A 13,481-nucleotide genomic window follows, 5' to 3' on the forward strand; every position below is an offset into this window, starting at 1 on the left:
TCCTGGGATATAGAGCTGGTTGCCGACAAAGCCATGAACACGTATTAGCCATTTGTGGACAGTCCTTCCTGTATGTGAATCACTGTGTGCTTTGATAACACCGGATGATAATGTTAGGCTTTTACCTCCGATAAGGAGGTTATGTTTTGATCTGGTTTGTCTCATTGTAAGTTTTGTACATGCAACTTCCCCGGCAGATATATACTTAGCTTATGTCTCTGACGTCCGACAGAAATTCGAATTTCGCGGTGCACACGCTGCAGGTAGGTCAGGTGATCTACCTGCCGCTGGTTGGCAGGAATAGGAACCATTCCCGTTCTAGAACCAGATTTTCTCTGTCGTGGTAGTGTCAACATATGTTGTTGCTACCTCCTGACTTGATTTTCGTTTTTCATCGCCACAAAAAATCGATCTTCTGGGCTGTCTTTTGCAGGGAAGTACTGGGTCTTTGGTTCGGCATACGCTTTTATTAACTTTTTAATGAATTTGGCTTCGAAAATTTCGAAGAATATATGAACGTGTAACTACCGAAATTTTCGTAGACACTCACATAGTTTGCAAGAAAGGGAAATATTAATATTTATTTCATTAATACGTGTAATAAGTGTTAGAATTGATTGAGGAAATATACTGACTTCCTACTTTAGGGAGTCAGTAAAGCATGTAACTAGATACGTTTCTTTTAAAAGTTTTTTGGATACTCGTACTAACGAGCAATTAGAGTATTAACAGTACTAGTAGTGTTGCATCCTCATCACCTTCTTACTTCGCAGAAACTTCAAATTCATAATTGCAATTTGAAGACAAGGATTGCGGCTCAAAATGTGAGCTATTAAAAGGTAAGAAGTGATTACTAGTGTTCCCCATTGCAGTGGAGGGTGCGTCTGATCGGCTCTGTCTCGCTCTCAGGCCTAGACCTCTTTCAAGCTCCCAAGCCCAGGGGAGAAGGAATGTCGAAAGCCGTAAGGAGGTTTCAGAGAATCCCCACCGGTCAGGCGTCCCCTCGGCAGGTTCTGTAGAGCGTCCCAGACTGCGTCTCTTCATCTTACATCCGAAAAGACGAAGAATGTATATGTTTGGAGTTTGGATGATCTAGCGCATTCTCTGAAAACTAAGAGAACACTGAGCAAGAGCCAGCCAGCCTGCCAGGAAGCCGCGTTCCAGCAAGCTAGCGTGAGCCACGTTCCAACAGCCAGCAGCGAGCTGCGTTCCAGAAAACAGACTAGCGCGAGCCGCGTTCCAGAAAACAGACTAGCGCGAGCCGCGTTCTAGAAAATTTTTCTTGGCACAAGGCGCCTTCAAAGAGACGAAGCGCCAGCCTGGCGCAAATTGCGCCAGAAAAACAGACGGCTAGAGCAAGGAGCCTTATAGTACAGTGGCAATCAGAACGATCCTTCCATTGAACGTTTCCGGGCAAGAGGCTCTTTCTAAAAGGGGTCTAGTAGGCGCTCGGAACTATCAGGGCACACGGGACCTTCCACGCAAGCGGAACGTTCCAGGAGCGAGTCTCCTTTCTAGCGTGCGGAACATTCCAGGCGCGCGGAACTATCCAGGCGCTAGGCGCAAGGAGCCAGGCGCCAGAATATTCCAAACTTTCTTATGAGAGAGAGTCAGTCGCGCTTTCTCTTTGAGTTTTAACTTGAGCAACTTTCCCCTGGCAAAGGTGCAAGATGGCGCACAGGCGGCCGTCGCTTTTGTCAGAAGGATTCTGATACTAAGAGAACGCCATTTTTTTTTTTTTCATTATTTAGAAGACTCCTGTGTTTGGCAGTTCCTCTCAATGCGGACTCTCTCCTTCATTCATGCTCTTCCCTCGTTATGAAGAGGCAAGAGCTTTGGGAGTTTTTCTTATAAGAATCTCATCGACGTTTGGGTATGATGGCGGATAGGAATATCTACTTCCTTCCGTAAACTTACAGATGAACAGGAATTCTGTCTCTTCCGCGATTTATGAGGAAATCACGAAGATTTAAAGAGTTCCTGGATTAAATTCTTCCTTAAGGAGATATATATACTCTTTCTATCGTTCTATTAACGAAAAGAAACGAAGACAGTAAAAAATTTTTCCTTTCTCTATCTGCCTCGGCAGGGAAGAAGGTAGTAAGAGTATCTGCTGTATGAGAATACGATACGGCAAATCATAAGCACATACCGTAGTTTACTTCTTTGCTGAGCAACTCAATTACCAGTATCCTTCCAGGAATTCCTAGGAAGGACTACGCTTTAAAGGATTGTTAAGACACCTACTTAGCTTCTAGATTTATCGAAGTCTTGGTTTTCGCTTAAATATGCATTAATAAGAACTTCCTGAAGTTCGATAATAATTTTATAAGATTCCTTTATTTAATGGAGTAGCTGGCAACTCTGGAAGAGTAAGTCCAGACGGCTAACGGAGACTGCTATCGCGCCTTAGAGAGTGAGTGACCAACGCAGTGACATGTAGGTGTCGGTCATGAGTGGTTGGTTACATGTCTCTCTCCTGCGGGATGGAATAACTAACCGTGTCTCTACCCTACAATCGCGGTTTTAGCCTCGGATTGAGGGGAATAGTTAAGCAAACTAATAAAATATTGTCTGCCTTTTGCTAAGAAGCTTTCAATAAGAAAGATATTACAACATTTCAATGTTGTTTACCGTAGGTAACATTATTAAAGGATTCTAACGCAGCGGAACTCTATATTATATGATGCTCTCATTGCTTACGAAAGCAGACTATTAGAGTACATGCTTAGTGAGAAGAAAAAATGTAGTAGAAGAGAATTCACTTTAAGACTACGGTATGGTCAAGTCTTATGCACATACCGAGGTTAACTACAGAATTCCTAGTATCCTTACAAAGGTTTCCTAGATTAATGCTGTTTAACCACAATGTGACAGTATTATAAAGGATTCTAATACGGCAGAGCACGATATAATATAATTCTCTCATCCTTTCGAGAAACGCACACAGTTTTTAGAATCGGATATTGCTCAAGAGAAGATGGGTGAGTCGATGGGAAACATTCTCTTAGTGCAGAAGTTATTTCCCTGAATGGACTATACTACGTATATAAAAGTTTTTTCCTACTAAGAACGGAATTAACACGTGAAGGATGTCGGGTACCATAAAGGCACAGATGTTCGGCACATAACCTTAAAAGAACTAGAAGGAAGCGCCAGGCCTGGCGCAAAGCGTCAGAAGCGCCACCTTGGGCCGCAATGCGCCAAAGCGCCATCCAAGATATTTTTTCTCGTTTTAGCGAGTTATTAATCTAAGAGTCCAGTAGTGGTTGGTTTGTTTGGTGTTTGCTTCTCACCTCGGTGGTCGCGGTTCGATTCTCGGCCTTTCCATTGAGGAGTGAGAGATGTGGATTTCTGGTGATAGAAGTTCACTCTCGACGTGGTTCGGAAGTCACTGTAAAAACACCATACAAACAAACAAACAAACAGTAGCCTCTCGGAGGCTCGGTAACGGCAAGATTCGTTCCTGATTTCGTTCCGGCCCATTTAATCGAAAGGGTCGCTTACAAGGAATGATGAAATGATTTATTTTAATCACTTAGGCCAATTCCACGACTCTCATATCGCATAGAGCATCGAGAATCTCTTCTTTCGCCCCTGGTTTCGCGTTAACAAAGAGAACCTATTTGGGTAACAGACACGGAACGTAACGATCCTTAAGAGGTTCGATGCAAGATTTTGCATGTCCGTGACCGATTCTCGATCGAAGATAATAAGACTGTTAACGTATGTCTAACATTTATTGAAAAGAGTTTGAGAACCTTGCGGAAAGTCTTCTTCATAGATCTCTTCGCAAGGTAGAAGACGAACAGGCTTCCTATAGACTGCTTCCTTTTCCTCGAACCAAGAGAGGTAGCAATATACGACATCTTTAATTTAAAGAAGGGGAATAAACTTTAGTCTTTTTTTCCCCTAGTTATAAATTCTTACAGATATTAAGATAAATGGGCGTCAAAGGAGAGAGGATGAATGCCTCATTTTGGCCTTAGAGGTTGGATTCACAGAAGTCACGTTCTTCTCATAGCATGTTTCATAAGGCTTTTCCAAGAGTATCTGGATATTCTATCAGAATTTATTATAATAGACCTGAAAAACCTCTCCACTCTGAATCTGTCTGCGTGCAGGACTGACCAAATGTGGAACATGAATGAGATGATTTTTCAAGGTAAATGACAATAGTCATGGCTAAGACATAGAATTGCTGCAGATCGTGCTAGATGGAATGAGGAAACTGTCCTCTTCCGATACCTCTGTGAACCACATAGCGAGGTTCTTTTCTTCACTTTCAGAGGGAAGAATCACCTAGGTATATATCTGCTATCAAGAACAACGCAGTAAAAGGCTATACTCTGTCTCTACAAGGGGAATTAGAGATAACAGAGGATTAAGATCTTCGGGTATCTTATACGATACCGCAATACGACAAGAGTAGGATATCATGTACTTCGAATGGGATCTTTTTGTGGCCACAGATTCCGTGTTCCGACAAAATGGAACTGCTCCTCATCAAACTTCTTTGAGAAAGTTTATGAAGGAATTCTTTGTTTCTCTTAGCCCTAAAACGACCAAGAAGACAAGTGAATTTTTTGTGCATTGGAATCTCGCATCAGATTCAATGGAGACTTGGCAATGGGTTACTTGCCAGCATAGTATGTCTGGCAAGAAACTACAAAACCCTCTATTCCTGACGCAACGCTTTCAGATAGAAGTTTCGTTGCCCAGGCAGGGTACTTCCATTTTCATCTACAGAAGAAGAGATGGTTTAAACGTTTGCCTACAGAGTCTTCACGTGCAATGAGGGCTCGAAATGCTTCCAAAGGAAGTATTTCAGAAGGATAACAATAAGAGCTAGAAATCAGGGTTCCGCCCAATTTCAGCTCGGAGTCTCCTTCGACTTACAGACTCCTTCCTTCGAGCAAGGATAGGGAAGATTCTGCAACGAGGAAACTCATCAACATGTAAGAAGAGATCTCGTTAGCAAAGGAAGTATTCACGAAGGTCCTCCTCGGAGGAAGACTCTTCTCTCTCGTATTGTTAGATATCCTGTCGTCTATCTGGATGTAGCTGACTACAATCACCTCCCCTTGCCAGGGGCCAAAAGCTCAAGGGGAAGAATTTCTTCCACCCTTTCTCCAGTCTCCTGATAGACTATGTGGTTGTTCAGGACTCTCGGACAATGTAGCGCCAGACAGGCGCCAAATGCCAATACAGGCGGAAAACGCCAGAGGCGGACAGTTCCAAAGAACTCTGTCATGGTCGGATACTGAGAAGGAGCGGGCCTCCAACCTGCCAGAGGCGAACAAATCGGACAGATATAAGAGTGTCCGATGTGGACATCGCCAGACAGCCTAGAGACTCTTCCAAGCTCGAAGCTCCAGCAAGTGTGGAGGAGCCAAGCCAGGCGCGAGGCACCGCCAGGCTCTAGCCAGCCAGGCGCCATCCAGGTGCCAGGCGCCATCCAGTGCCAGGCGCCATCCAGGTGCCAGGCTCCTTCAAGGCTAGGCTCCAGTCAGGATTGAGGATCCATCCAGGCGCAAGGCTCCTTCCAGTAAAGAGAAACCTAAAGCTCTGTCATGTAAGAGGGTCCTAGTCCCCATTGATATGATACAGGTAAGGCTCTGCCATGTAAGTGGGTCAGCCCCCATTGGCACGATCCGAGAAGGCTCTGTCGTGTAAGCGGGCTAGCCCCCATTGACATGATCCAGAAGGGTTTGTCAGTCATAGGTCCCTACCTCGCTGAAACTCTTGAGGCATGCAGACTCATAACAGTAAATCATGAAGTCTTCTGCCAGGCTCCAGGCGCAAGGCGCCAGCCAGACGCAAGGCTCCAGCCAGGCGAGGCGCTAGCCAGGAGGGAGGAGCCAATCAGCGCCAGCCAGCGCGAGGCGCGCCCAAAAAGGCGCGAGGCGCCAAGCCAGGCCACGAAGGGCTCCAGCAAAGGCTCTAGGCCCATTCAGGCGCAGGCTCCAGGGCCAGCGCGAGGCCACAGAACAGGCGCTAGGCGCCTCCCAGGCACGAAGGCGCTAGCCAGGAGGGAGGAGCCAATCAGGCCGCCAGCCAGGCGCAGGCGCTAGCCAGGAGGGAGGAGCCAATCAGGCGCCAGCCAGGCGCGAGCCAGCCGGCAGCAGCCGAGGCGGGCCTCCAGCCAGGCTCTAGGCGCCATTCAGGCGCAAGGCTCCAGACAGGCGCTAGGGCGCCTGCCAGGCACGAAGCGCTAGCCAGGCTCCAGGCTTCACCCAGAAGAGATCTATATCAAGAATGCCCTGGCCTTCTTTGAGACAATGTGATCTCCTAAAGCACTTGACAGTGCATTGATGATTCCTTCAAACAGCTGAGAATTAAAAGTTGCATGAAGTGCGAGCTTTTCCGAATTCTTGTTCTTTCCTTAACAATATGTCATAAGGACATATTAGCTGTCACATACGGGAGATGCAACTCTGTGTTGACTTCCCATATCCGAAGGATGTCAAGATAACCTACGAGAGATCCTTCTCTCTTGGTTGATACGTGTCTGCAGATACATTGCTGGGATAGGGAGCCGATACTGATCCTTAATAGTGAGTAAATTTCATTAATTTCGTCGTGTTTTTTCTTTGGGTTGTTTGAAAGGAGTTTGGGGATAACTTTTCAACTTAAGCACTAACCCTCGTGTTAGGATCAGGTGATCGAGATCGGTGTTGTGCTCCTTAATTATGCCACTAGGCATAGGCATATTGTCATGTAAGAGGCTCTGTCGAGTAAATGGATAAGACCCCATCGACAGACCCACAAGAACTCTTAGCCATAGGTCACATATCGCTGAGGCTCTTGAGGCGAAGCAGATTCCTAGGCATTAGCCATGGAATCTTCCGCCTGAACAAGTAGGAACCAAGGTTTTATTTATTTATTACCTACAACGTATGTTGTTTACCTGTCTATTCAGTAAATAGTTGTCTCTTACCCACCACCAAGGGTGTCAATCAGCTAAGTATATATCTGCCGGGGAAGTTGCATGTACAAAAATGATATTGTTAGAATACAATAAAGTTTTGTACATACTTACCCGGCAGATATATACGATGAATGGCCCACCCGCCACCTCCCCTCAGGAGACAGGTGGAAGAGAAAATCTGGTTCTAGAACGGAATGGTTCCTATTCCTGCCACCCAGCGGCAGGGGGGTAGATCACCTGACCTACCTGCAGCGTGTGCCGCGAAATTCGAATTTCTGTCGGACGTCAGAGACATAAGCTAAGTATATATCTGCCGGGTAAGTATATACAAAACTTTATTGTATTCTAACAATATCATTTTTCAGGGAGATAGCAAGTACCCCTCAGGGAGGAAGGAATAATAATAATATGTAATGCTTTCCAACTGCTCGGAATTTTTCGGTGACTAGTGAAGGAATGCATCTCTGCGTTTGTCTCAGTATTGTGCAGGAATCTTGATACAGTAGATCACACCTGTATCCGTACGTCTGTCTTTCTGTGTGTAGTGTTAGTCTACGGGTAATGAACTTGAGCCCAGGGCTAGCTTCTGTAACCAGCGGTCCCTGTATAAATTGGGAAAAGAATGTGCTTTTCACCAAGCTTTTTGACTGTAAGGTACAATTATACAGTCAGGGTAGGCTGTCTTAACCTTTTTTTTGATGTTACAGTAATTTTTCTTTGTGTATATATATCTGTAACACTAGAATAGACATTAGTGTTGATGGAATATGCTGGGGGGACTGTTCCATTAGTAGTTATGAGTCTACACAATATGTAAATGTGCGGTACAGTGGGGCCTCGTTATCCACGGGGGATAGGGCCCAGAACCCCCCCGTGATAAGTAAATACCCGTGTTATCCTGATACCCCCCTCAAAAATTGCTTAAAACTGCCTACTTTAATAGTTAACCCACCCAAGACCACTATTCCAATGTTTATAACTGCCTACTTTAGTTCAAACACCAAATATGTTTTCAACTATCACCTAAAACTAAATTCAAGACAGTTTTAAAGTTATTGTACAAAATTAGCCTTAAAAAATAAATGTAGTAGGTATATGTACTACTGTACATATGTAGCCTACTAGCCTAGGGATTACAGCTAGAAGCCTACATACGCATGGTGGGCCTCTTTTTTTTTTTACAAGGAAAGAGAGGATGAGTGGTAAGAGAACTATCAAAATATGTAAATCATATGGGTACTCACCAACAATCTAGGTATGTTGATAAAAGATGGCGACGATTTTGCAGTGCAATCCAGTAATATAATAACGATAATGCTACCAACAGTATGCAGCGAAACATCTCTTCCCTTCGTCACAACACGTTAATACTAGTATATTCCACGTAAAAACCTTCATCTGACCTTTAGGCGTCTTTCCCATAAGAGTAAAAGAATCATTGCTTTTGGATGCCACATAATTAACTCGTTTATATGGGTACAATTTAAAGAACGCGCCGCACACCACATTTCATAACAACAACAAACAAACGTTTGTAGGCCAGTGTTGCCAACTGGGAATGGCAATTTCTTGCTAGATTTTGTTCCATAAAAGGCTAAAAAAAATCACATACCGTATATACTCGAATAACGTGCAATCTCCCATATCGTGCAACCCCCTAATTTTCACCAATAAACAGTGGTTTTGTGTTTTGTCATGTATCTCATGTATCATGCAAGTTCATAAGGTTGGTGGTTTAGCCTGCTAATGGCCGAGTCATTCAGATGTGTGCTGATGCTAGTCAATTTACGGTAATTTTCTTATTAATCTCGAGAATTGAATAGAAAATCTCAAGATAAAAAAAATCCCAAGATAATAAAATAATTGTAAAAATAACACGCCTTGGAGTCCTTAATCCATTCTCTCTCTCTCTCTCTCTCATCTTCTCCCCTCTCTCTCTCTCTCTCTCCTCTCTCTCTCTCTCTCTCTCTCTCTCTCAGGAATAAATATCGTACGTACTGTAATTTGCAGTAAATGTGTAGACATTGTGTGTGTTTAAAAAATGTGCAGTACACACACATTCCGATGTTTCGGTTTTTGGAATTTTTCAGATTTCAGAAATGTGAGGTCAGATGCATAATCAAACAAACCACCACTACTGCAGCAAAAACATTTTTTCCCTTTATGTTTTTCATTATTGTTTATTTATTAATTACAGTTTATTTAAATAAATATTAATATAATACTGTTAAATGAATGTGAGATAATAAGATCACTATAATAAAATAGTGGGACAATTAATACCATATGTCACTAATAGGTATTATTTTCAAAACAAACATTCCGTAAAACACAAAAATATATGTACATAACAATCAAATATAATAATGTTTTGCAGTTCAACTTGTGAATTTTAACAATAAGTATGACTATATAATATATTTTACCATATCGATCTTGAAGTTGAAGAGTCGTAAAATTCTGAGGATGGTCGGGAAAAGGATTTGTACTTTGTGATTCCGTATCGCTACAACACCATGTGGTATTTTCATACCACTATATTGATGACGCATCGCTACGACACACTGGTGTTTTTCATACCACTATACGTTAAAGTTAAAAACATGACATAGTAATCGACTTTGCGACTTCGTTCACTTTGATATTTTTAACGATACAATAACTATCATTTGTGACTACTAAAACCATCTTCACATAAGTAATTTTTCGTAAGATATGTGTTGTTGCAAAAGCTAGCTTATACATAAAAGGCTTTTATAATTTAAGTCATCTTAAGATATACATATGCACCCAAACTCATTGTGGGGAAATTTACTACTGTTTCCTCGGATATTGAAATACTTTAGCATCATTCAAAACACTAATAATATAATGCATAAATACTAGGCTATACATATTTACATCGTATACAAATACTACATACAGTTATATACACATACTTTTATATACAAAGTTAACAGTTATATACACATACTTTTATATACAAAAGTAATCATATGAGTAGTGATCAGACGACAGCTGTGCACTGGACTACGTACGTACTACTTGGAAGATAAAACGAACAAAAATTTTGTTGTTGTTAGTCGCCGGGATAGATTAACATTTTTCCAGAGATTAAAAAGCTGAATTTTGTTTTTGAAGGTATGGTCAACCCGCGATATTATATTATTGTTTTTCACGAAGGAATAATTATATAAAGAAAATTATTGAGTAATTTTTGCCGTCAGCAGTCAGAAAATCACGAACATGGTAACGTTCAAACCTAGTGCCATCCATGGCGTATGTCTATAAATAGAACGAAGCAGAGGGCAGTCATTGGATAACAGATCTCCATGGCTACCAACCAACCAATCAGTGTTATTTATACTACTCTGTAATTTCTTAGAATGAACGTTTACACACACGAAGCTAACGATGATGTATGTGTTTTTGCATACAGTACGTAGTTTAGTTTTTATTATTAGTGTAAGTATTTTACTGATTTCATGAAGAATAGAATGATTCCTTCTCATTACTTTGAATGCAAAATGGCTTGAAGATTCTTCCGCAAAAAGAAGAGAAAAAAAAATTCCTTAGAAGTGATACCTAGTTTACTAACGCGGTTGACATACCTTCAAAACAAAATTCAGCTCTTTAATCTCTGGAAAAATGTTAATCTATCCCGGCGACTAACAACAAAACAAAATTTTTGTTTGTTTTATCTTCCAAGTAGTACGTACGTAGTCCAGTGCACAGCTGTCGTCTGATCACTACTCATATGATAATTTTGTATATAAAAGTATGTGTATATAACTGTTAACTTTGTATATAAAAGTATGTATATATAACTGTATGTAGTATTTGTATACGATGTAAATATGTATAGCCTAGTATTTATGCATTATATTATTAAAGTGTTTGAATGATGCTAAAGTATTTCAATATCCGAGGAAACAGTAGTAAATTTCCCCACAATGAGTTTGGGTACATATGTATATCTAAGATGACTTAAATTATAAAAGCCTTTTATGTATAAGCTAGCTTTTGTAACAACACATATCTCACGAAAAATTACTTATGTGAAGATGGGTTTTAGTAGTACAAATGATAGTTATTGTATCGTTAAAAATATCAAAGTGAACGAAGTCGCAAAGTCGATTCTATGTCATGTTTTTCCTAAACGCGTTGACTTAAAGGAGAACGTTATTTTGGTTTTTTTTATCACTGGCACAAACCCATAACAATGCAGTGTATGTATGATAATTCTAAACTATTATTCACTACCAAAATAACGATATATTTTGTATTGAAAATTAATGTTACGTATATTCCAAACATTATTACTACGTAGCATGAATAGTACTATAAAAATTTCGAAAGATAATCTTGCTGTGAACGCTACCATAATTTGATTTTCATATACGTACGTACATTTTGTCAGCTGGCTGGCCTCGCATAGATAAAATTGATTTCACTGATATGGAATTACTCCACGAATAGCCTTTTATTATGAAGATATGACGATATATAGGTAAAAAATGCTTTTATGTATTTCGTTTACGCTTCGTCGCCAATAACAAACGCATACTTACGATAATCTATGACAAATAGCGTTTGTATGACTTTCATTGTTCAGAGAAGTTATATACGAATACTGCCAAAAAAATAATGAAGTTCGAATTAATTTTAGCCTTAATGTTATTACTACTGTAATATCACTACCACTACTATTAAAATTTCTAAAAGTTTGTATCAAAACAAAAAATGTCACTTTGAACGCAAACCGTATACATAAACCATTTTCGTACGTAAAGGTATATGCTTACATTTTGTGGCTGCTGGCCACTACCGACGAATAAGTTGAGTGCAATGATGTGGAATTATTCTTCGAATAGGCTATTTATTATGAAGATATACTATAATATATATGGTAAGAATGGTTTTATTACCTTTATTGTCAGTTAATATCATAATGGTAATGTTTGTGTACGTTGGTGGTTATCGCACTGCAACTACGCTTAGCCTACCAATGAACGTCGTACATAAACCTTGAATAGGCTATTTATTTCGAAGATAGGACAATAATATATTAGGTGAGAATGGTTTTATTACCTTTCATTGTCAGTTAATATCATTATATGAGTCTTTAAATGAATGTTGGTAGTTATCGGACCACGGGCGAGGGTTAGCCTACCGAAAAAACATCGCATACGCAACACAACAAATCCCGTGATGCAGCGATTCATACCAGTGATGTAACATGAGAAACGGTCCAAGAAAAAACCCGTGATTAACTGGATCCGTGAATACTGATCCGTGAATAAGCGATGCCCCACTGTACATCTCTAAAAGGCTGCTTCCTTGGTAGTCGTTATCTCATACATCGCCATGTATGGAACATGTGTAAAAGGAAGTTATTTGTGTTTGCAGTAGTGTTTATAAAAGTGGCAAAGAAAGGGATATTGAGCAGGTACATTTTATAAGGAGATGAGAAATAATGTAGTGAAATGATGGCATTGGTGTATGGACTACAGAGTGGCATGCCATTCTCACGTAAGTGCAAAAATAACATCTTAGAAGGATAGAAACCTCAAGTATTAGGCTGATTGATGTCACGGTTCTCATCTTACAGAGGTTGTCCATCCTTTGTTAAAAAATAGCTTACACCAATTCTAGTCATGGATTTCCAACAGTTTCATGCAGAAATATAGACCTTGTGGAAGCTGGTCTAAACTGGCATCTGATAGCATTAACGTAAGTTGTAATTACCATCTCTTAAGTAAAAAAAAAATCAGTCCTATAAGAGGTTTGTGTTTATGAAACATTGGTAGTATTGTATTTGAAGTTTTGTATTCAAATATTTTGTTTGTTTAATCGTCAGATGTGTGGAAACTGCCTGTATTCTGGAAAGCTTGCATAGTTATTGCTCTGAATACGCTTTGTATAGTAAAGTATTTTAGATGTAACTTTAAAATTTTGGAGGACCTACTTGAGCACCTTATGTACACCAGTTATTTGTCCGCAAGTTTTAATGTTTATTTATACCACACTTTGTAGCACCTTTATTTTGCCATTAAGTTGTCAGTGACTTTTAGTTTATTCAAAGCTTAATTTTTTTTATTTTTTTACCCCTTTTCTTATTTTTTATTTTATTTTTTTTTAAATTTGAGTTGCTCGTTCAATGCCCCCTTCAGGTGTGGGTAAGACTACTGCTGAAAGCTCTCCTGTCAGATGCTAACATTCCCCCATGCTTATTATTTTTCAGAGACTAATGGTCCCCTACTCGTAAAGATATTATTAGCCTTAGAAGCGTCATGGGAGGTACTGCCTACACACACCATGACTGTACCTCCTCCTACTTTGGTGATTGACTAACCTTTGAGACTTTAGATTATTACCTAAGCACTTTTTGGAGCCCCCATAAACTGTACATGTCCATGCAGGTGAAGACTTGGAAACATCATGCCAAAAGTAGGTGGATTGTAGGTGGCCCACTTCACTGCCCCTTTTGTGTTGTCTGCCATTGCATCTCTCTCGCTTTGCTTTCGTCGTGTGGATCTTTGTCGTTTCA

General features: G+C 40.5%; 1 protein-coding gene across 4 annotated transcripts in view; it reads left to right on the top strand.

The window, feature by feature from the left end:
• The window catches only part of LOC135204774 (85/88 kDa calcium-independent phospholipase A2-like), a 65,745-nt gene that overhangs the window by 6,103 nt on the left and 46,161 nt on the right, over window positions 1-13,481 (top strand). For 2 of the 4 annotated variants that reach the window (XM_064234947.1, XM_064234946.1), the window contains one exon: window positions 13,176-13,381. The exons of the other annotated variants lie outside the window; for them this stretch is intronic. In XM_064234947.1, coding sequence (XP_064091017.1) covers window positions 13,373-13,381 — 9 coding nt within the window. In that variant the 5' untranslated portion in view covers window positions 13,176-13,372. The remainder of the gene's footprint in view (window positions 1-13,175; window positions 13,382-13,481) is intronic. 4 annotated transcript variants of the gene reach the window in all.

The sequence above is a fragment of the Macrobrachium nipponense genome, chromosome 47 (genome assembly GCF_015104395.2).
Source record: "Macrobrachium nipponense isolate FS-2020 chromosome 47, ASM1510439v2, whole genome shotgun sequence".
In the NCBI taxonomy this organism is placed as follows: domain Eukaryota; kingdom Metazoa; phylum Arthropoda; class Malacostraca; order Decapoda; family Palaemonidae; genus Macrobrachium; species Macrobrachium nipponense.